We start from the raw sequence: 22,261 nt of genomic DNA, 5'->3' as shown, positions 1-22,261 counted from the left end.
AGACAAACCAAGAGAGTCCAGCTGTGACCTGTGGCTCGTCCACTGACCAGGCCTTTTCGCTTCCCCTGTCCTCCGGGCTTGGTTGGAACAAAATTCTTTTGGTGGCATTAAACTGCCTGTGGCACAAATTCTAAAGTGGCTGTGGTCACTCCGGGCCAGCCTGAGGGCTACAGGCCGTCCCAGGGTTTGTGTGCGTCTCAGTGCGGGATGTGAAGTGGTCACTCCGGGCCAGCCTGAGGGCTGGAGGCCGCCCCAGGGTTTGTGTGTGTCTCAGTGCGGGATGTGAAGTGAGCTCCCCATGGGACTTGTTTTCCCAGCAGCAGTCTCGACCTGGCTGATCCAGGCAGGATGCAGTGCAGAAGCTGGCCACACCCAGCCAGGACCAAGATGGGGATAGGAACAGCCCTAGTTGCCCTCACTGCTCATTACATGCGAATTGTAATTAATACATTAGCATAAGACATGCCCGCTAGCACGTGACCGTTTACAGATGCCATCACAGTGCCACAAGTTTCCCCTATACGGCTTAAAAGAGAGGGTTCCTCCGTTCAGGGAACTGCCCACTCCTTTTCTAGAAAGCTTGTGAATAACCCGCCCCTTCTTTTTTTTTTTTCTTTTTTTTTTTGGAAACGGAGTCTCACTCTGTTGCCCAAGCTGGAGTGCAGTGGCACGATCTCGGTTCACTGCAACCTGCACCTCCCAGGTTCAAGTGATTCTCCTGCCTCAGCCTCCTGAGTAGCTGGGATTACAGGCACGTGTCACTATGCCCGGCTAATTTCTGTATTTTTAGTAGAGACAGGTTTCACCGTGTTGGCCAGGATGGTCTCGATCTCCTGACCCTGTGATCTTCCTGCCTCGGCCTCCCAAAGTGCTGGGATAACAGGTGTGAGCCACTGCGCCCGGCCAACCCACCCCTTCTTTAGCTTATTGCATTAGTCCATTCTCACACTGCTATAAAGAAATATCCTGGCCGGGCGCGGTGGCTCACGCTTATAATCCCAGCACTTTGGGAGGCCGAGGCGGGCGGATCACGAGGTCAGGAGATCGAGACCACAGTGAAACCCCCTCTCTACTAAAAATACAAAAAATTAGCCGGGCGTGGTGGCGGGCGCCTGTAGTCCCAGCTACTCGGAGAGGCTGAGGCAGGAGAATGGCGTGAACCCGGGAGGCGGAGCTTGCAGTGAGCCGAGATCGGGCCACTGCACTCCAGCCTGGGTGACAGAGCAAGACTCTGTCTCAAAAAAAAAAAAAAAAAAAAAAAAGAAATACCCAAGACTGGGTAATTTATAAAGAAAGAGGTTTAATTGGCCATGGTTCTGCAGACTGTACAGGAAGCACGGCGGAACCTGCTTCTTGGCAGAAGGCGAAGGGGGAGCCAGCACTTTACATGGGGAAGCAGGAGGAAGAGAGAAGAGAGGGGGTAGAGGTGCCACACACCTTTAAATGACCAGCTCTCAAGACCTCAATCACTCTCAGGAGAACAGCATTAAGGGGGAAATCCACCACTGTCATCCAGTCCCCTCCCACCAGGCCCACCGCCAGCATTGGGGATTCAATTTCAGCATGAGATTTGGGTGGGGACACAGATCCAAAACATATCACATATAACGCAGGAGTAGCTATGAAGACTGCTAGCCAGCCGTCCGCCAGTGCTGCCCTGCCTGTGGGGTAGCCCTGCTCTGTCTACAGAGCAGGCATTTTCCTATACTCTGTTGCTCTGATAAATGTGCTTTGCTTTCACTTTACTCTGTCAGCTCACTCTTGAATTCCTTCCTGTGCAAAGCCAAGAACCCTCCCAGGCCGAGCCCTGATGGTGGGGTTCGCCTGCATCCGATGTGTGGACAAAACCATTTATGTTGAGAGTCTGCAGTCCTTAAAGACCAAGGTTGAGGCCTAGTTGGGAGGAGGGCTTAGAGAAGCCTGAGTTGGAGAGGTTTGCCATCCCACAGCTCACCCTCCTCCAGGCGTAAGGGACTGCGCTGGCATGGCCACAGCCTTAGTGGCCTCCTTCCCCACATCCAGCCAGGGGAGAGTCTCAGAGAGCCCCAGCCTGCTCTCCGTGCTGCTGCCAGAATTGTTTTCCTACAACACTCTCAGGACCAGGGAAACCTAGAAAGCTGTTTTAAGGGAGCATCTGGCTTCTGCTCCTCCGACTCATTCTCTGCAGAGCAGTAAGAGTGAAGTACCTGCGTGTGGAGAAGGGACCTGTAACAGGTAGTGTCGGGGAATCTGCCCCGATATTTACGTAGGTTCTTTTCTATTTTCCCTAAGCATCGGCCGGCTTGAGAAATAAAGGGACAGACTAAAAAAGAGAGAAATTTTAAAGCTGGGCGTCCGGGGCAGATATCACACGTCGGTAGGTTCCTTGATGCCCCACGAGGCGCAAAACCCAGCGCCTTTATTAGAGATTTTCAAAGGGGAGGGGGCGTGCGAATAGGTGTGGGTCACAGACATCAAGTACTTAACAGGGTAATAGAATCTCACAAGGCAAGTGGAGGCAGGGCGAGATCACAGGACCACAGGATGGAGGCGAAATTAAAATTGCTGATGAAGTTTCGGTCACCACTGTCATTGATAACATCTTATCAGGAGACAGGGTTTTGAGAGCAACCGGTCTGACCAAAATTTATTAGGTGGGAATTTCCTCTTCCTAATAAGCCTGGGGGCGCTATGGGAGACTGGGGTCTATTTCATCTCTGCGGTTTTGACCATAAGAGACGGGCATACCTGGGGGGGCTGTTTATAAGCCTATATCTCCAGGTGCGTATTCTCTTTCCCAGGGTTGTTCCATGCTGAGAAAAAGAATTCAGTGATATTTCTCCCATTTGCTTTTGAAAGAAGAGAAATATGGCTCTGTTCTGCCCGGCTCACCAGTGGTCAGAGTTTAAGGTTATCTCTCTTGTTCCCTGAGCAATTGCTGTTATCCTGTTCTTTTTTCAAGGTGCCCACATTTCATATTGCTCAAACACACATGCTGTACAATTTGTGCAGTTAATGCAATTATTACAGGGTCCTGAGGCGACACACATCCTTCTCGGCTGACAGGATTAAGAGATTAAAGTAAAGACAGGCATAGGAAATCACAAGGGTATTGACTGGGGAAGTGATAAGTGTCCATGAAATCTTCACAATTTATGTTCAGAGATTGCAGTAAAGACAGGCGTAAGAAATTATAAAAGTACTAATTTGGGGAACTAATAAATGTCCATAAAATCTTCACAATCCACGTTCTTCTGCCATGGCTTCAGCCGGTCCCTCCGTTTGGGGTCCCTGACTTCCCGCAACAAGGTAGCTCACGCCCCTCCAGCTTCTTTGTCCTTCCAATCTTCCTGGGATCAGACGGAATGCACTGGGGTCTGCTCTTTGCCATGGCAGGAGGCCTCTACATATGACTGGGAGGGTCAGTTTCTCACGACAGTTAGTAGGCGCTTGTGGCTGCAGATGCAAAATCATGGTCCCTAATCAGCTTTATTATTATTATTTTTTATTTTTAGAAATGGGTTCTCACTATGTTGGCCAGGCTGCCTGAATTTTGGTGTTTTTGTACGTGGAAACTGGTGATGCAAGTACTGAATGTACCTCATGCAGCCGGAGGAAGATACAGATGGATTGCCATCCGTCCCCCAGGGTAACGATTCCTGATGAAGTCACTCTCTTCCCACCACTCCTCCTGAGAGGGTACAGTGGAAGGAAGGGTCTGAATTTTCCTCCGCAGAATTTCCCAAGACACAGGTATATTTGTCATGAATGTGAGGAGTGAGAACAAGGGCCTGCCCTGGCCCCCAGTCCGATTGCCCTCTCTGGCACTGCTTGCTGTGGATGTTAGGCCCAGTTAAATATTTGTTGTTGTTGTTGTTGATGGATTCTCACTCTGTCGCCCAGGCTGGAGTGCAGTGGTATGATCTCGGCTCATTGCAACCTCCACCTCCCGGGTTCAAGCGATTCTCCTGCCTCAGCCTCCCGAGTAGCTGGGATTACAAGCGTGCACCACCACTCCCGGCTAATTTTTTGTAGTTTTAGTAGAGATGGAATTTCACCACGTTGGCCAGGCTAGTCTCAAACTCCTGACCTCAGTTGATCCGCTCACCTCGGCCTCCCAAAGTGCTGGGATTATAGGTGTGAGCCACCACGCCCAGCCAATGGGTAAATATGCTGAGTATGTATTTCTAAAGGTTTGAACACAGAAGAAAGGTCTGAGATGGAATTTTTTTAAGTGGGATAATTTACATGTAAGTAGCAGTTGAAGAAATGAGACAAGGTAAGCTCTCTTAGAGGAAAATGTAGAATAAAGTAAGGAGAATGCCCAGGGCAGACACTGACTAGAAGAGAAAGTAGCAAAGGAGATTGAGAGTGGTTGGCAGAAAATGAAGGAAGGGTGGTATTATTGATGATAAGGAAATCGAGTGTTCCAAGAAGGATGGACAGTTCATGGTGTCAAATATTGCTGAGGGGTCAAGTAAAGGAAAACTAAAAAATGCCCACTGGTGGCCAGGCACTGTGGCTCACACCTGTAATCCCAGCACTTTGGGAGGCCGAAGCAGGTGGATTACTTGAGGTCAGGAGTTTGAGACCAGCCTGGGCAACAGAGCAAGACCCTGTCTCTACCAAAAAAATACAAAAAATTAGCCAGATGTGGTGGCACGCATCTGTGATCCCAGCTACTCATGAGGCTGAGGCTGAGGTGGGAGGATTGCTTGAGCCCGGGGAGGTGAAGGTTGCAGTGAACCGAGATTGTGCCACTGCACTCCAGCCTGGGTGACAGAGAGAGACCTTGTCTCAAAGGAAAAAATAAAGCCCACTGGTTTTAGAAACAGGGAGGTCGGTGGAGTAGGGAACAGCTCTGCTGTGGGTCCTGAGGACCCTGGACATCTTCACATAGCTGTGTGGCAAGGTCCATCACCATGTGAACTGAGTTTGGCAGAATGCTTGGAGGCTCCTCCTGAAACTAAGGGAGACAAGCAACCGTGTAAGAAACAACAGTGACACCAGTGCCCCTGGGCCCCTGGCTGGCTGCGTCTGGGATGCTCCCTTTGCCTCTCCTTGGGGTACAGCTGCGGACACACCACTGCCTGGCTGCAGTGTGGAGCTGGTGCCTCAGCAACACCGTGGCCACCATCTGTGCTTTCTGTCATCTGGCCCCTATGGTTTGCTGTCATCTTGTGTGTTTAGGGACACAGGCTGCTGATCATGCTGTAGCTGTTTGAGTAAGAAATAAACAATCTAGGCGGGGCACAGTGGCAGACGCCTATAATCCTAGCACTTTGGGAGGCCGACGCGGGTGGATCACTTGAGGTCAGGAGTTTGCCACCAGCCTGACTAACATGGTGAAACCCCGTCTCTACGAAATAAAAAAAAATTAGCTGGACATGGTCATACATGCCTGTAATCCGAGCTACTTGGGAGGCTGAGACAGGAGAATCACTTGTACCTGGGAGGTGGAGGTTGCAGTGAGCCAAGATCTCAGCATTGCGCTCCAGCGTGGGCAACAAGAGTGAAACTCCGCCTCGAAAAAGACAGAAAGAAAGAAACAATCTATATCCTTTGTACTCATTGCTGACCAAATCCACGTAAATATGGCAAACCAGCCTAGCATCTGTGGCAGTGACGCTGGTAACCCTGTCAGCTGCTGGATTGCTGCCTAGGGACTGCTTGGATGCTTGGCAGTTGGTAGCCCTGTAAATAGGAAATATCCATTAGGAGAGCCTGCCCCCACCAGTCACAGAGTGATTACACGCCCCCTGTAGGAGATGTGAAAAAGAAAAAGAGGAAATCAAATATTCTGCAGTCTTACAACTAGTATGATGTATTTATTTTCAGCTTTTTATATACGTTTTTCAAGCACTTCCCAAGTATTTATAGAGTACTTACTATGTTCCAGGCTGGTGGCTGAGCAGTGAACAAACCAACCTAGGTCCCTATATCTGGAAACCTTCTTAAATTTGTGAACTTAAACACCCATATATACAATTGAGATCGTATCATAAATATAATTTTGTATTATATTTTTCACATTCTATTTCATAAGCATTACCCTCTGCCAATAAATTTTTTCAAATACCACACATAATGGCTGCATAATGTTCAATTGAGTGTACAGAAGACAACAGATTTATCTACTTCTGTGATGCAAAAAGCATAATTATCTTCCATTTCCCCTTCTGTGAATAACTAGGTATTTTCCAAATTCTCCCCATTATTTAAAAAAAAAACCACACACACAACAAACTCTGGGACGGGCACCCTTCTCTTTGTAACTTTTGTTATTTCCATAGGATAGATTCCTAGATTAATTGAAGTGTTTAAGGCTCTTTATGTACAGCTTAATTCATTTTCAACATTGTACTAAACACGCCCCTGCAAGCATAGCAGTGTGTAATTCTCCACAATTTCCCCAGCACTGATATTAATCATGTAAGGCATCTTCTTAATCATGTGTGACTTTGCATGGTGCTTCAGACTTCTAGACATTCTCCATCCTCGTTGATTACCTCAAGTTCAGGTATAAAATTTGTGCCTTGATTCTAACGGAGCGTCCGGGGCCTACACTATATGCGGGGTGACAAGATGGCTTGGCTTTCCTTTCCTTCTCCTCCTGCTCCTAAGCTGGTCTCCTCACCTTTATCAAGGGCTATTTTTTAAACCATGCTTTATTGTGTAGGGGCCAAGGGGAAAGAAAGTTCCTCTTTGCCCTCTGAAGGTTCACTGAAAACCAACTCATAAAAGGCAGATTTTTGGAGAAAAAGCAAACTTATTTATTTATTTATTTTTGAGACGGAGTCTCGCTCTGTCGCCCAGGCTGGAGTGCAGTGGCGCCATCTCGGCTCACTGCAAGCTCCGCCTGCCGGGTTCAAGCGATTCTCCCGCCTCAGCCTCCGGAGTAGCTGGGACTACAGGGGCCCGCCACCACGCCCGGCGTTTACCGCCAGTTTTCACACAGAAAGGCGGGGGGAACATCAGAGTCATGTTTTTAGGTTTTGTGGCTCGCTTTGGGGGCCTGCTCTCTGGGACCCGCCCTGGGGAAAAGGGATTCACTCTGTGAGCAGCGTCGCGGGAGAACAGAACTAAGACTGGAGGGCTGGGAAGGTCAGAGGGAAACTGCCTCCCAGGCCTTCATTTTGGCGCGTTGTGTTCTGAGCCCCAATAATTGTAACATCTTCATAAGCGACTTTCTGGTGGTTATGGTGAATCGGGACACAGGATGTGTGGTGACCGACGGGGGAGCCGGGAGCCCAGCGGGGTTAGGGTTCGGGTGAGGGTTTAGGGTCGGGGCGAGGGGGGCGCGGCCCGGTCGCGCAGCATCACCGCCTCAGACCCTCCGCTCCGCTGCCATGGGCTCTCGCCCCCCGACCATAGACGGCGCGGGCCTCCCGTCATCCCAGAGCGGCCCCGGAAGAATCCGGGCGGAACCGCGGCTGGTTTCCGGTTCCCGGCGCTCTCCGAGACGCGCTGAGGCCCCGCAGGGGGCGGGGAAGCCTGCGTGTGCGCAGCTCGGCCCGGCCCGCCCTCTTCATCCTGGGCCCGCCCTCTTCATCCTGGGCCCGCCCCCCTCCCTGGCTTAGGACCCGGTTCTGTGGGCGGGTCCGCTCCGGGCTCGGTGCGACTGCGCAGCTCCTCGGCGCTTCCTCGGTGGCTGCCCCGGGCCGAGCGAGCAGGTGGGGCAGTGTCGGACCAGGAAGGAGCGCCAAGCGGGCAGGCAGGCGGGGAGGGCGCGGGGAGGCGGCGGCCAGTCCAGGAGGGGCCTGTTCTGGGTGCCGCGGGAGCCGCCGACGGGCTGCAGAGGCCGGGAGGAGGCCACCGCGGCGCGGCCCTAGGAGGCTGGACTGAGGACCACAGCTGGCTTCCGGCCTCTCCCCGGAGCCTGGGGCCTTCGGCAGCATCCCCGCGGCCTCCCTCTCACGTCCTCAGCCCTGGTGAGGCTGCACCCTCACGTGGCTCTTTGCCCCAGGTTGGCCCAGGCAGGTAGAACGGCCCTGCACCCCATTTCCAGGGCCTTCAACAGGTCTGGACCACGGGAACTGCCAGTTTTCACCCCTTAGCCGGGCGTCCCTGGATCCCCCCCGGCTCTGGCTCCGGCCGTTCTGGGATTTCAGGAGTCACTGAGCAGTAGGGCACGTCGGCCCATGCTGCATAGTGACCTGCCTCCCACGACCCAAGAGGCCGCACCAGCAATCAGCTTCTGCCTCCTGGCCATCCTTCCACACCCCTGGTTGAATGGGGCTGAGCCTGAGTTCTCCCCACTGAAGGTAAGTTGGGGGAGACTTCAGGCCAGGGCAGTCTCCTATCTTCTCTTGGAAACCACAGCAGCCCATGCGCACAGAATGGCAGCCACACTCCAGCTTCCAGGGCACCAGGTGAGTTAAACCTCCTTCCTGCCCACCTCTTCATCTCCATCCCCATCCCAGTCAGAAGCTACTCTCCTCTGGAGCCGCGAGCCCGGCAACTGGTAAGGCCAGCCAGGGACTCATAGCCACCGTGAGGAAAGGGTTCTGGGATGTAGACTGGCCCTCCCGCAGGGAGAGGGGCTCTGAGCTCAGCTGGGTCCTCATCGCTCTCAGCTGCCCCATCAGGGACCTGCTGATGCACAGTTCATACTGACCACAGCAGGGCCCTGGGTAATGGGGCCCCACCAGGTCAGGGCCCTTTTAGTGCAGGCTGCTGCCCAGTAGGCATGGCCCGGGCAGCGGCGATGTTTTGTTGCAGGAGATGCCGCTGACCTTCCAGGATGTGGCTGTGTACTTCTCTCAGGCGGAGGGGCAGCAGCTGGGCCCCCAGCAGCGGGCGCTCTACAGAGATGTGATGCTGGAGAACTATGGGAACGTGGCCTCTCTGGGTAAGGCTCTCTGCACTTGGCCTGGTTCGCAGTGGGGGCCTCTAAGGAGCTTGGGAGGCTGCTTTGGCTCTTTGGATCCCAAAGAAGAGGGTCCTGCCCCTTGTCCCCAGGTATCAGTCTGATCTCTACAGAAGGAACGTTTCCCATGGGAAAAGCCTGCCTTGTTCCCCAGTTCTAGGGACTTCACTCCCTGTTGTCAGTGGCCCCACTGGTGTCCCTCCAGTGGCAGGAGAGCTAATGAGTGGATTCTCTTTCAGTACTTAGTCTCAGCCCACGGGCCCCCTGACCAACACACATGCAGGCGTACACACGTGCACACAGGGCCCATCTCTCCACACCTGGCCTGGAAGGCCCAGTGGGCCATGCCAGCTCACCAGTGTCCTCATCCTCAACAGGATTCCCTGTCCCTAAGCCGGAGTTGATCTCCCAGCTGGAGCAGGGGAAGGAACTTTGGGTCCTGAATCTTCTGGGAGCTGAGGAACCAGATATCTTGAAAAGCTGCCAGAAAGGTGAGAATGGATGGGATGCTAATCCTGGGAACAGCCTCCCAATCCTGCCTTAAGAGGCTCCAAGTGAGGGACAGCTGGGGCATGGTGTTCATGTTAATGGCCTCCTCCAGGGGCAGTCTCACAGATACAGCCCCCTCTACAAATGTGAGCATGTGCACATGCTTTAGAAGTTTTATTTTGCTTGTCTGTTGGTTTGCTTTAAAAAATATATATACTACTTCTGATCATATTTTTGTTTTGGTGATTGACCTTGATAACAGCTTCATTCCCTTCTTTATATAATACACTTATTTCCTTTTGACGATAGATATTGGTTTCCTACCATGTCCTTTTTATTCTTCACCCCATTCTCTCCTTCATTTGCCAGCTTTAGTCAGTAGTAGTCTTGTTGTTTTTTTTTGTTTTTTTTTTGTTTTTTTTTTTTTGTGAGATGGAGTCTTGCTGTGTTGCCCAGGCTGGAGTGCAGTGGCACGATCTCGGCTCACTGCAAGGTCCGCCTCCTGGGTTCACGCTATTCTCCTGCCTCAGCCTCTCCGAGTAGCTGGGACTACAGGCGCCCGCCACCACAGCCGGCTAATTTTTTTGTGTTTTTAGTAGAGACGGGGTTTCACCGTGGTCTCGATCTCCTGAACTTGTGATCCGCCCGCCTCAGCCTCCCAAAGTGCTGAGATTACAAGCGTGAGCCACCGCGCCCGGCTTTTTTTTTTTTTTTTTTTTTTTTGAGGCGGAGTCTCACTCTGTCACCAGGCTGGAGTGCAGTGGCACGATCTCGGCTCACTGTAACCTCCGCCTCCCTGGTTCAAGCGATTCTCCTGCCTCAGCTTCCCGAGTAGCTGGGACTACAGGCGCCCGCCACCACGCCCAGCTAATTTTTGTATTTTTAGTAGAGTCGGGGTTTCACCATGTTGGCCAGGATGGTCTCGATCTCTTGACCTCGTGATCTGCCCACCTCAGCCTCCCAAAGTGCTGGGATTACAGGTGTGAGCCTCCGCGCCCGGCCAGTCAGTAGTCTTTTTTTTTGTCTTTGTTTTTGTTTTTGAGAAAGAGTCTTACTCTTATTACCCAAGCTGGAGTGCTGTAGTACGATCTCGGCTCACTGCAACCTCCACCTACCAGGCTCAGGCAATCCTCCCACCTCAGCTTCCCAAGTAGCTAGGGCTACAGGCACATGTCACCATACCTGGCTAGTTTTTTTTTTATTTTTGTTGAGACAGGGTTTCTTTTTTTTTTTTTTTTTGAGACGGAGTCTTGCTCTGTCACCCAGGCTGGAGTGCGGTGGCGCGATCTCGGCTCACTGCAAGCTCCGCCTCCTGGGTTCATGCCATTCTCCTGCCTCAGCCTCTCCGAGTAGCTGGGACTACAGGCGCCCGCCACCACGCCCGGCTAATTTTTTGTATTTTTAGTAGAGACGGGGTTTCACCGTGGTCTCGATCTCCTGACCTCGTGATCCGCCCGCCTCGGCCTCCCAAAGTGCTGGGATTACAAGCGTGAGCCACCGCGCCCGGCTGAGACAGGGTTTCACCACGTTGCCCAAACTGGTCTTAAATTCTTGAGATCAAGTGTTCCATGTCGACCTCCCAAAGTGCTGAGATTACAGGCGTGAGCCACTGCACCTGACCAGTGGCTCTTTTTAATGTTCACCTTTGTTCTATTGAATATACATCTACTACTTGATATGTCAGCTCTAAGTATTATCTTTGACTCCCAGCTACTGAGACAGTCAACAAGCTTGTTCTACTTTTCTCCCTTTTCCTCCTCATTCCTTTCCCAATTTTTGTTGATTATATTGTTTCTACTCTGTCAGAACATACAACACTTTACCACTCATATCCACAGCTTTGTTACTGTCTTATATCTGCAGTTAAGTATGTTATTAATAATTGTTTACCTCTGGTCCTTTTACCAAAAATTTCCCCGTCTCTTGGTTGGCTGGAGCTTGTCTTCTAGTTTATTCAGAAAGGCTCGTGAAAAATATACCCCATATTTGTGCACATTCAAAATTGGTTGAATAAAGCCTTTGGTTTCTACATGTAAGAGCTAAGATTATTGTAAAATTATATCGTTTTCTCAAAGTGCAGCTTTAGGTGCATCTCACAAAATTTTAATATGTTGTATTTTCATTAACATTTAGTTCAAAATGTTATCTAGTTTTTCTTGTGACTTCTTTGACCCAATGATTATTTGGACATGCATTAATTTCCAGATAGTTGGTGTTTTCCTAGTTATCTTATTGTTATTGTCATTTAATTCCATTGTGGTCAGAGAACATACTCTGTATTATTTCATTCCTTTCATATTTGTTGTTTCTTGTTTTATGACCCCAAATGTGGTCTCTCCCAGTACAAACACCATGTGCACTGAAAAAGAATGTGTATTCTGCCATTTGGGGGTTAAATATCAGTTAAGTCAAGGTGGTTGATGGTATTGTTCAGGTCTTCTGTATCCTTGCTGATTTTTTTTCTTTTTTGTCTAGTTATTCTTTCAGTTGCTGAAATACAGAAGTATGATTGTGGAATTGTCTTTTCTTCTCTTTAATTTTTGTAATGTTGGCTTCATGTATCTTGAAGCTGTATTATAAGACTTATTTCACTTATGACTATCATTATGAGAGATAAGAGAATTCCTGTTTGTCTCTGGTAATACATTTTGTTTTGAAATATATTTTATCTAATATTAATGTAGCAACTCCATCCTTCTTATACTGTTAGCATAGTATATCTTTTTTCATCCATTTAATTTCAACCTGTGTCTTTACACTTAAAGTGAATCTCTTGCAGATATCATGCAATTGGGATTTGTTTCTTCATCCTAACAATCTTTGTCTTTTAATTGTAGTGTTTAGTCTGTTAATGTTTAATGTAATTGTTTATATGGTTCAGGAATGCACTTGTGCATAATATTTTATTTTTTATTTACACTTACCTCTTCTGTTTTTTAAATTCCTCTTTCCGGCCTTTATTTGGGTTATTTGAATACTTTTTAGAACTCCATTTAAATTTTATTATTTGCTTTTTATGTAATCTTTTTGCATTATTTTTTACAGTGATTTTCCTAAGGTTTACAGTATACATAAGTTTCCACAGTTTACTTACAGTTCATTTATGTACTACTTCACATAAATCCAGAAATCTTGTAACCATCCCTCCCATCCTTACTGTTATAGTTGTTATGTGTAATACATCTACATACATTTTAAACTCAGAAAGACAATGTTATAATTTCAGTTTTAAACAGTTATGTGGTTTATAAAAAATTAAAAGGAAAAAGGCCAAAAAAATAGTATTTTAGCTGTTCTGACATGTAAGGAGCTTAGAAGTCATCACTGTGTCCTAACAGGTAAAAAGCTGAACAAACTGAAAAATCAACAAAGCTCCATCAGAGAGGTATGAGGTCAGAGGACAAATCACTGCTCTCAAAATTGGAGAGGTATGGCCAGATGCGGTAGCTCACACCTGTAATCCCAGCACTTTGGGAGGCCGAGGCAGGTGGATCAGTTGAAGCCAGGAGTTCAAGACCAGCCTGACCAACATGGTGAAACCCTGTCTCTATTAAAAACACAAAATTAGCTGGGTGTGGTGGTGGGTTCCTGTAATCCCAGCTACTCGGGAGGCTGAGGCAGGAGAATCGCTGGAACTCAGGAGGTGAAAGTTGCAGTGAGCCAAGATTGCGCCACTGCACTCCAGCCTGAGTGACAGAGCGAGACTCTGTCTAAAAAAAAAAAAAAATTTGGAGAGATAAACAGGCAGATACAAAGAATCACTACCACATCTTGTGAGCAATAATCTCCCAGGGAACCAGTGGCCAGATGGGTAAGCCTAAAATGTAATTGGCAAATTGCTAGAGGCTCAGTGTGGACAACTCTCAAAAAAAGCTCCAGGGGGACCCGGTCATGGGAGGACCCCAATGCTTTTGTGAGTTTTACCTCTAGGAGGTCTATTAGGTACTGACAGTGAATATCAGAGAAAAATCTCCTTGCGCTTCTGGCAGGAGGAAGTGAAAAGGGACCACTTTGGAATACACCATTCTGTTCTTAACAAGACCTGCCCTCAGGAGAAACAATTTTACCAGGGCCTAACCTGCTGGTGTTTTTATCAGAACTTAACCCACCTGGGGGAAGGGAAATACCTAACACTAGCTACTTCTGGATATTCTGTCCCACCTAATGGCGTGTGGGGGAAACTGAAAAGCACTTGGGAAGTTCACAGTCCAGGGACACAAGCTCAGCAAGACTGAGCTCTACTCATAGTATCATAGAACACTTTCCCACCCCAACACCTGAAAACATGATGAAAGCCCTATTTACTGCAATTCCTTTTACCCAGTATATCATGTCTACCTATCAACAGAAAATTACAAAGCATACTAAAAGGCAGGAAATGCAGTGTGAAGAGACTGAACAAGCATTAGAACCAGAGTCAGTCGTGGCAGGAGTGTTGGAGTAATCAGACCAGGAATTTTTTTAAAACTATGATTAACACGCTAAGGGCTTTAATGGAAAAAGTAGACAGTATGCAAAAACAGATTGATAATGTAAGCAGAGAGATTAAAATTTTAAGAAGCTGGATGTGGTGGCACATACCTGTATTTGCAACTCCTCATAGTGTAGCAGGATTGCTTGAGCCCAGGAGTTCAAGGCCAGCCTAGGCAGCATAGCGAGATCGTCTTTCTTAAAAAAAAAAAAAAAGAGAAAAGAAAAGAAAAAGAAATTTTAAGGATTTTTTAAATGCTAGAGACCAAAAACACCGTAACAGAAAGGAAGAGTGCCTTTGATAGGCTCATCAGTAGATGGCACAGGGCTTCCAAGAGATTGTTATTTGAAAGTGGACTTGTATTAGCTAGAAATGCAGGTTGCAAACCGATTTAAAAAGTTAAGTATGGTTGATACGCTAAAAAAGGATACAAAATGGAATTACATATAATAGAATGCTCAGGTAAACCCACAAAAGGTAGAAAAAGTATGGAAAACAGAAATAGGAATGAAGAACAAGGGCAAAAAGTAGAAAATGGTAACAAATGTGGTAGATGTTAATTCAGCAACATCAATAATCACATTAAATTTTTTTTTTATTTTTTCGAGACAGGGTCTCACTCTGTCCCCCAGGGTGGAGTGCAGTGGCGCTGTCCCAGTCTATTGAAAGCTTTGACCTCCCAGACTCAGGTGATCCTCCCACCGTAGCCTCCTGAGTAGCTGGGACTACAGGCATGTACTACCACACCTGGCTAATTTTTGTGTTTTGTAGAGACAGGGTTTCACCATATTGCCCAGGCTGGTCTCGACCTCCTGGTCTCAAGACATCCACCCACCTTGGCCTCCCAAAGTGCTGGGATTACAGGCATGAGCCACCATACCCAGCCAATAATCCCCTTTTAAAAAAGTTATTTATTTATTTTTTTAGTCTGTTACTCAGACTAGAGTGCAGTAGCTTGATCATGACTCATGGCAGCCTTGACCCCCTAGCTCAAGCGATCCTCCCATGTCAGCCTCCCGGGCAGCTGGGACTACAGGTGCATGTCACCTCATCCAGCTCTTTTTTTATTTTTGTAGAGATCAGGTCTCACTATTTTGCCCAGGTTGGTCTCAAACTCTTGAGCCTCAAGCAGTCCTCCTGCTTTGGCCTCCTAAAGCACTGGTATTACAGGCCACAGTGCCTGGCCCCAACTGTGTTTTCTATAAGGAACCTACTTCAGCCAGGAGTGATGGCTCCTGTAATTCCAGCACTTTGGGAGGCCGAGATGGGAGGATCCCTTGAGCCTGGGAGTTTGAGGCCAGCCTGAACAACATAGTGAGAACTCATCTCATCAAAAAGTTAAAAAGATTAGCTTGGTGTGGTGTTGTGTACCTATAAGTCTCAGCTACTCAAGAGGCTGATGTGGTAGGATCGCTTGAGCCCAGGAGGTTGAGGTCGTAGTGCACTGTGATTGCACCGCTGCTCTCCAGCCTGGGCAACAGAGCAAGACCCCATTGCAAAGAAAAAAGAAACCTGCTGTCTCACGACAAGATCTTGCCATGAACAAAAAAAAGAAAAGAAGCCCACTTTAAACATAAAAACACATATATATTAAAGTAAAGGGATGGAGAAAGATAGTAATCCAAAGAAAGCAGAAATATCTTACTACTTTAGACACAGCAGCAGACTTCAGAGAAAGGAACGTTATTGGGGTAAAGAAGGGCATTACATGATGATAAAGGGGTTGATTCACCAGGAAAACATAACAGTTCTTGAGGTGTCTGGGCCTAACAACAGCATCAAAATATGTGAGGCTGGCCAGGCACGGTGGCTAACACCTGTAATCCTAGTACTGGGAGGCCGAGGCGGGCAGATCACTTGATGTCAGGAATTCAAGATTAGCCTGGCCAACATTATGAAACCCCATCTCTACTAAAAACACAACAATTAGCCAGGCATGGTGGAGTGCACCTGTAATCCCAGCTACTCAAGAGACTAAGGCAGGAGAATTGCTTGAACCTGGGAGGTGGAGGTTGTAGTGAGCCAAGATTGCACCATTGCACTGCAGCCTGGGTGACAGAGTGAGACTCCATCTCAAAAAAAAAAAAAAAAAGTGAGGTTGTCAAGTGTGGTAGCCATGCCTGTAATCCCAGCACTCTGGAAGGCCAAGACAGGCAGATCACTTGAGCGTGGGAGGTTGAAGCTGCAGTGAGCTATGATCACATCACTGCACGCCAGGCTGGGCAACTGAGTGAGACCCTATCTCTAAAAACAACAAAACCAGCTGGACGCAGTGGCTCACGCCTGTAATCCCAGCACTTTGGGAGGCCAAGGCGGGTGGATCACCTGAGGTCAGGAGTTCAAAACCAGCCTGACCAACATGGAGAAACCCCATCTCTACTAAAAATGCAAAATTAGCTGGGCGTGGTGGCTCATGCCTGTAATCCCAGCTACTCGGGAGGCTGAGGCAGGAGAATTGCTTGAACTCGGGAGGTGGAGGTTGCAGTGAGCCGAGATCGCGCCATCGCACTCCAGCCTGGGCAATAGAGCGAGACTCCGTCTCAAAAAACAACAACAACAAAAAAATATGTGATGCAAAAACTGATAGAACTACAAGGGGAAATAGATGAATTCACTGTCTACAGTTGGAGATCCAGCGCCCTCTATCATAAATGGACAGATCCAGCAGGATGTAGTTGAATTTAACAGCACCATCACATCAGTCAGCTGGGAATAATTTACATCTGTAGACTGCTTCATCCAACAATAGCAGAATGCACATTCCTGCCAAGCTCATATGAAACATTCACTAAGATAGACCACATTCTGGGCCGCAAAACACACTTTAATATACTGAAAGAATAGAAAACATAGAATGTCTATTCTCAGACCACAGTGACATGAAACTAGAAATGAAACTAGAAAGATAGCTGGAAGATCCTAAAGTACTTGGCAAATAAACAACACACTTCCAAATAACACGAGTCAAAGAAGATATCTCGAGAAATTTTAGAATATTTTGAATTAAGTGAAAATGAAAATAAAACTTAACCAAAATTTGTGGAATGCTGTGAATGCACTGCTTAGAGGGAAATTTACAGCATTGACTGCATGTATTAGAAAATGGGAAAGATCTAAAATCATAATGTAAGCTTTCACTCTAGGAAACTAGAAAAAGAAGAGCAAATTAAATCCAAAGTAAGCAGAAGAAAAGAAATAATTCAAGCAGAAATCAATGAAATGGAAAACAGGAAATCAATAGAGAAAATCAACAAAACCAGAAGATGGTTTGAAAAAACAACAAAATCAGTAAACCTTTAGCCAGACTAAGACAAAGAAGAGAGAGGACACAGAATACTAATATCAGAAATGAAAGAGGGAACATCACTACAGAGATGTCCCACAGACTTTTAAAGGGTAATAAAAATGATGAACAACTCTGTGCCCAAATTTGATAAATGAACCAATTCCTTGAAGGACAAAATCCCAAACATGGGAAGAAATAGACAATCTGAATAGGGCCATGTCTGTTAAATGGTCAAATCAACAATAATCTTCTAAAATAGAATCCACTGGGCTCAGACAGGTTCACTTACGACTTCTACCAAACATTTAAGGAAGAAATTATAACAGTTCTCTATAGTCTCTTCCAGAAAATAAAAACAGAGGGAATACTTCCTAACTCATTATATGAGGTCAGCGTTACCCACCCAAATGCAAGCACCAAACAGACCTTACAAGAAAAGGAAACTACAGACAAACACCTCTTATGAACATAAATGCAAAAATCCCAACAAAATATTAGCAAATCAAATCCAACAGTGTATAAAAAGAATTATATATCGTGACCAAGTGGGATTTGTCCCAGGTTTACCAGGCTGGTCCAACATTAGGAAATAAATTAATGTAATGTGATAACCACATCAACAGGCTGAAGAAAGATCACATGGTCATATCAGTAGATGCAGAGAAAGCATTTGACAAAATCCAACCTCGATTCATGATTACAAATTCAACAAACTAGGAATAGAGAGGAACTTCCTCAAGCTGTAAAGAGCATCTACAGAAAATCTGCAGCTAACATCATACTTAATGGTTAAAAAAAAAACTTAAAGCTTTCCCACTAAGATTAGGAAAAGGCATGGATGTCCCCTCTCACCACTGCTGCATTGTACTAGAAGTCCCAGTTAATGCAGTAAGACAAAAAAGGAAGTAAAAGGTATACATATTGGGAAGGAAGAGATAAAACCGTTTACAAATGACGATCATCTGTGTGGAAAATCTGAGTCAGCAAAAAGACTCCTAGAAACTAAGTAATTGTAGCAAGGTTGCAGGATACAAGGTTAATATGCAAATATCAATCATTTTCCTTTATACTGGCAAGGAAGAAGTGGAATTTGAAGTTAAAAACACATTATTTACATTAGCACCACCAAAGGTAAAATACTTAGGTGTAAGTCTAACAAAATATATACAAAATCTATGAGGAAAAATACAAGACTGATAAAAATATATCAAAGAAGAACTAAATAAATGAAGAGATAGTCTGTGTTCATGAGGAAAACTCGGTATTATCACGATGTCAGTCCTCAGCTTGATTTATAGATTCAACATAATCTCAATCACAGTCTCAGGGGCTAGGTGTGGTGGTTTATGCCTATAATCCAGCACTTTGGGAAGCCAAGGCAGGAGGATCGCTTGAGCCCAGGAGTTTAAGACCAGCCTAGGCAACATAGTGAGACCCCATATCTACAAAAAAAATTTTTTTGTTAGCTAGATCTGGTGGCATGTGCCTATATTCCCAGCTGTTTGGGAGGCTGAGGTGGGAGGACTGCTTGAGCCTAGGAGTTTGAAGTTTCAGTAAGTTACGATCATGCCACTGTATTCCAGCCTGACTGACAGAGCAAGACCTTGTCTCTAAAAAACGAAAAAAACTCAGCAGGTTCTTTTGTGGATATTAGCAAACTGATTCTAATGTTTATCAGAGGTAAAAGACCCAGAATAGTCAACTCAATATTGAAAGAGAAGAGCAAGGTTGGAAGACCCATAGTACCCAATTTCAGTACTTTAAAGCCACAGTAATCAAGGCAGTGTGGTATTGGTCAAAAAAAGAAAAAATAGATCAATGAAATAGAACAGAGAGCCCAGATATAAACCTGCATAAACATATGCAACTGATCTTTGACAAGGGAACAAACACACCTCAGTGTAGAAAGGATAATCTTTTCAAGAAATGGTGCTGGAATAACTGAACATCCACGTGCCAAAAAAAAAGAATCTAGACACCCTTCAGAAAAAATTAACTTAAAATGTGCCTTATTTTGCTCAGACTTAAAACCACAAGCTGGGTGCTTAAAACACTAACTTTCCTCCGCTCCCCTTCCCCTCCCGCTCCCCGTCCCCCTCCACATGGAGTCTCGTTCTGGTCACCCAGGCTAGAGTGCTGTGGCACGATCTCTGCGCACTGCAACCTCCACCTCCTGGGTTCAAGTGATTTTCCTGCCTCAGCCTCCCTAGTAGATGGGATTACACGCGCCCGCCACCACGCCCAGCTGGCTTTTGTACTTTTAGTAGAGATGGGGTTTTGCCATGTTGGCCATGCTGGTCTCGAACTGCTGACCTCAGGTGATCCGCCCGCCTCGGCTTCCCAAACTGCTGGGATTACAGACATGAGCCACTGTGCCCAGCCTTATTTTCTTACAGTTCTGGAGACTACACGTCTGAGATCAGTGTGTTAGCATGGTTAGTTTCTGGTGAGGGGTCTCTTTCTAGGTTAAGATGACTGCCTTCTCACTGTGTCCTCACGTGGCGGAGAGAGAAAGGGCAAGTTCTCTGGTATCTCTTCTTATAAGAGCACTAATTCTGCCATGATGACCCTCATGACTTCATCTAACTCGAATGATCTCTCAAAGACCCCATCTCCAAACGTCATCACATTGAGGCTTCAACATGTGAATTTCGGGTGAGGAGGACACATTTCATTCCATAGAAAAATGGATCATACATCTAAATGTAAACCACAAAACTATGAAACTTCCAGATGATAATACAGGAAAAAAAGAGGTGACCTTGGTTTGACAATGAGTTTTTAGGTACAACACCAAAGGCACAATCCATGGAAGAAACAATTGACAAGCTGGACATCATTAAAATTAAAAAATTCTGTTCTGTAAAAGACAACATCAACTTTGGGAGGCCGAGGCGGGCGGGTCACCTGAGGTCTGGAGTTCGAGACCAGCCTGGCCAACATGGTGAAACCCCATCTCTACTAAAATTACAAAAACCAGCTGGGTGTGGTGGTGGCGCCTGTAATTCCAGCTACTCCAGAGGCTGAGGCAGGAGAATCGCTTGAACCCGGGAGGCGAAGATTGCAGTGAGCCGAGATTCAGCCACTACACTCCAGCCTGGGTGACAGAGTGAGACTCCATTTCCAAAAAAAAAAGACAACATCAAGAGGATGAGAAACAGTCCATAGATTGGGAGAACATATTTGTAAAAGGCACATGTAAATGACCATTATCCAAAATATGCAAAAAACTCAACAGGAAAACGAACAGCCCAATTTAAAAAATGGGTGAAAGGCCTGAATAGGCTCTGAATGGAAGGAGATACCCAGATGACAGGTGGGCATTGTGAGAAGATCAGTGTCATATGTCTCTAAGGAATTGCACATTAGAACAGTGAGATTCCACTGTACACCTATTAGAATGGCCAAAATCCACACCACTGATAACCCCCAAGGCTGGCCAGGATGTGGAACAGGAACTCTCATTCATTGCAGGTGGGGATGCAAAACGGTGGTCACTCTGGAAGACAGTTCGACAGTCTTACAAAACTAAACATACCTTTACCATGTGATCCAGCAATTTGGTCCCTTTGTATTTACCCAAATGAATTAAAAATTTATGTCCACACAAAATCCTGCACACAGATATTTACGGCAGCCTTATTTATAATTACCAAACCTTATTCGTAATTTCATAATTACCAAAAGTCGGAAGCAACCGAGATGTTCTTCAGTAGAGAGCGGGTAGATAAACCAGTGGTACATCCAGAGAATGAAATCATATTCAGAGCTAAAAGGAAATGATTGGCCAGGCATGGTGCCTCATGCCTGTAATCCCAGCACTTTGGGAGGCCGAGGCGGGCGGATCACTTGAGGTCAGCAGTTCGAGACCAGCCTGGCCAACATGATGAAACTCCGTCTCTACTAAAAATACAAAAATCAGCCGGGCATGGTGGTGGGTGCCTGTAATCCCAGCTACTCAGGAGGCTGAGGCAGGAGAATCACTTGAACCCGGGAGGCAGAGGTTGCAGTGAGCCAAGATGGCGCCATTGCACTCCAGCCTGGGCGAAAGAGTGAAACTGCGTCTCAAAAATAAAATAAATAAAAATAAATGAGCTACCAAGCTATGAAAAGACATACAGGAACCTTAAATGCACATTACCAAGTGAAAGCAGTTAGTCTGAAAAGATTATATACAGTTGGCCTTTGAACAACACGGGTTTGAACTTCTCAGGTCCACTTATATGTGGATTTTTTTCAACCAAACACATGTGAAACCCATGTCCAGAGGGCTGACTTCATATAAGTGGATTCGGAAAGGCCAGCTGTGGGACTTGAGTATGCGTGGATTTGGGTATACTTGGGGGTCTCGGACCCAATCCCCTTTGTTTACCAACGGACACCTATACTGTATGATTCCAACTATGTGACATTCTGGATGAGGCAAAACTAGAGAGAGAGCAAAAAGATCAGCAGTGCCAAGGAGTAGAGAAGCAGGGTGGAGCCAGAGGATTTTTAGGGCACTGACACTAGTCTGTATAGTACTACAGTGGTGGATGCAACACCCATAGATCACGCGGCACCAAGAGTGAGCCCTTAACTGAGATTTTAGATGGGCATGATGTGTCAGTGTGGGTTCATTCATTGTGACGCTGTATCCCTGTGTTGCGGGAGGTAAGTAGTGGGGGAGGTGTGTGGGGGGTGGGGTATGTAGGAACCGTGTTTTCTGCTTAATATTGCTGTGAAACGCTCTAAAAATAAAGTATTTTCAAAAAAATCTCATGTTTCCCCAGATTTTCCATCTCTAGTGCTCTTCATCCCTTTCTGATGATCTGAGTTTCTAGCTGGCATCATTTCCCTTCAGCCCAAAGACCTTTGCATTTCTCGTGGTGTGAGTCTGCTGCCCCAGTTCTTAGTTTTCTCGTGTATGAAAGTACCTTTATTTTGCTTTTCTTTTCCTTTTCCCATTCAGCACTTTAAAGCTGCTCTTTTACTCTTTTCTGGCCTCCTTGGCTTTCGGTGAGGAGTCAGCCATTCTCGGGATCACTGGCTCGTGGTGTGTCGTGGGTCACTCTCCTGCTTTCGAGGTGAGCTGCCTGTCGGTTCGGTTCGCAGCAGGTGGACTCTGATGTACTGCAGCACCGGCCTCTTGGTTTTTACTCTGCTAGGTGTTCATATAGCATCTTGA

General features: G+C 46.7%; 2 protein-coding genes across 5 annotated transcripts in view; both read left to right on the top strand.

Moving 5' to 3' along the window:
- ZNF34 (zinc finger protein 34) overlaps window positions 1-6,251 on the top strand; it is a 32,649-nt gene extending 26,398 nt beyond the window's left edge. Inside the window, exon 7 of the transcript XR_009214804.1 lies at window positions 3,495-6,251. The gene's annotated coding sequence lies outside the window, so the exon portion shown is untranslated. The remainder of the gene's footprint in view (window positions 1-3,494) is intronic.
- Window positions 6,252-7,515: 1,264 nt separating this feature from the next.
- The window catches only part of ZNF251 (zinc finger protein 251), a 36,257-nt gene continuing 21,511 nt past the window's right edge, over window positions 7,516-22,261 (top strand). The window contains exons 1-4 of one of the 4 annotated variants that reach the window (XM_058443828.1): window positions 7,516-7,652; window positions 8,244-8,351; window positions 8,701-8,830; window positions 9,226-9,339. In XM_058443828.1, coding sequence (XP_058299811.1) covers window positions 8,319-8,351; window positions 8,701-8,830; window positions 9,226-9,339 — 277 coding nt within the window. In that variant the 5' untranslated portion in view covers window positions 7,516-7,652; window positions 8,244-8,318. Of the gene's footprint in view, window positions 8,352-8,700; window positions 8,831-9,225; window positions 9,340-22,261 lie in introns of all 4 variants that reach the window. The other 3 variants (XM_058443829.1, XM_032760844.2, XM_032760841.2) reach the window with 3 other exon arrangements.

Source organism: Hylobates moloch, unplaced genomic scaffold (assembly GCF_009828535.3).
Source record: "Hylobates moloch isolate HMO894 unplaced genomic scaffold, HMol_V3 SCAFFOLD_9, whole genome shotgun sequence".
Taxonomy (NCBI): Eukaryota; Metazoa; Chordata; class Mammalia; order Primates; family Hylobatidae; genus Hylobates; species Hylobates moloch.
This window is presented reverse-complemented; position numbering and strand designations above follow the sequence as displayed.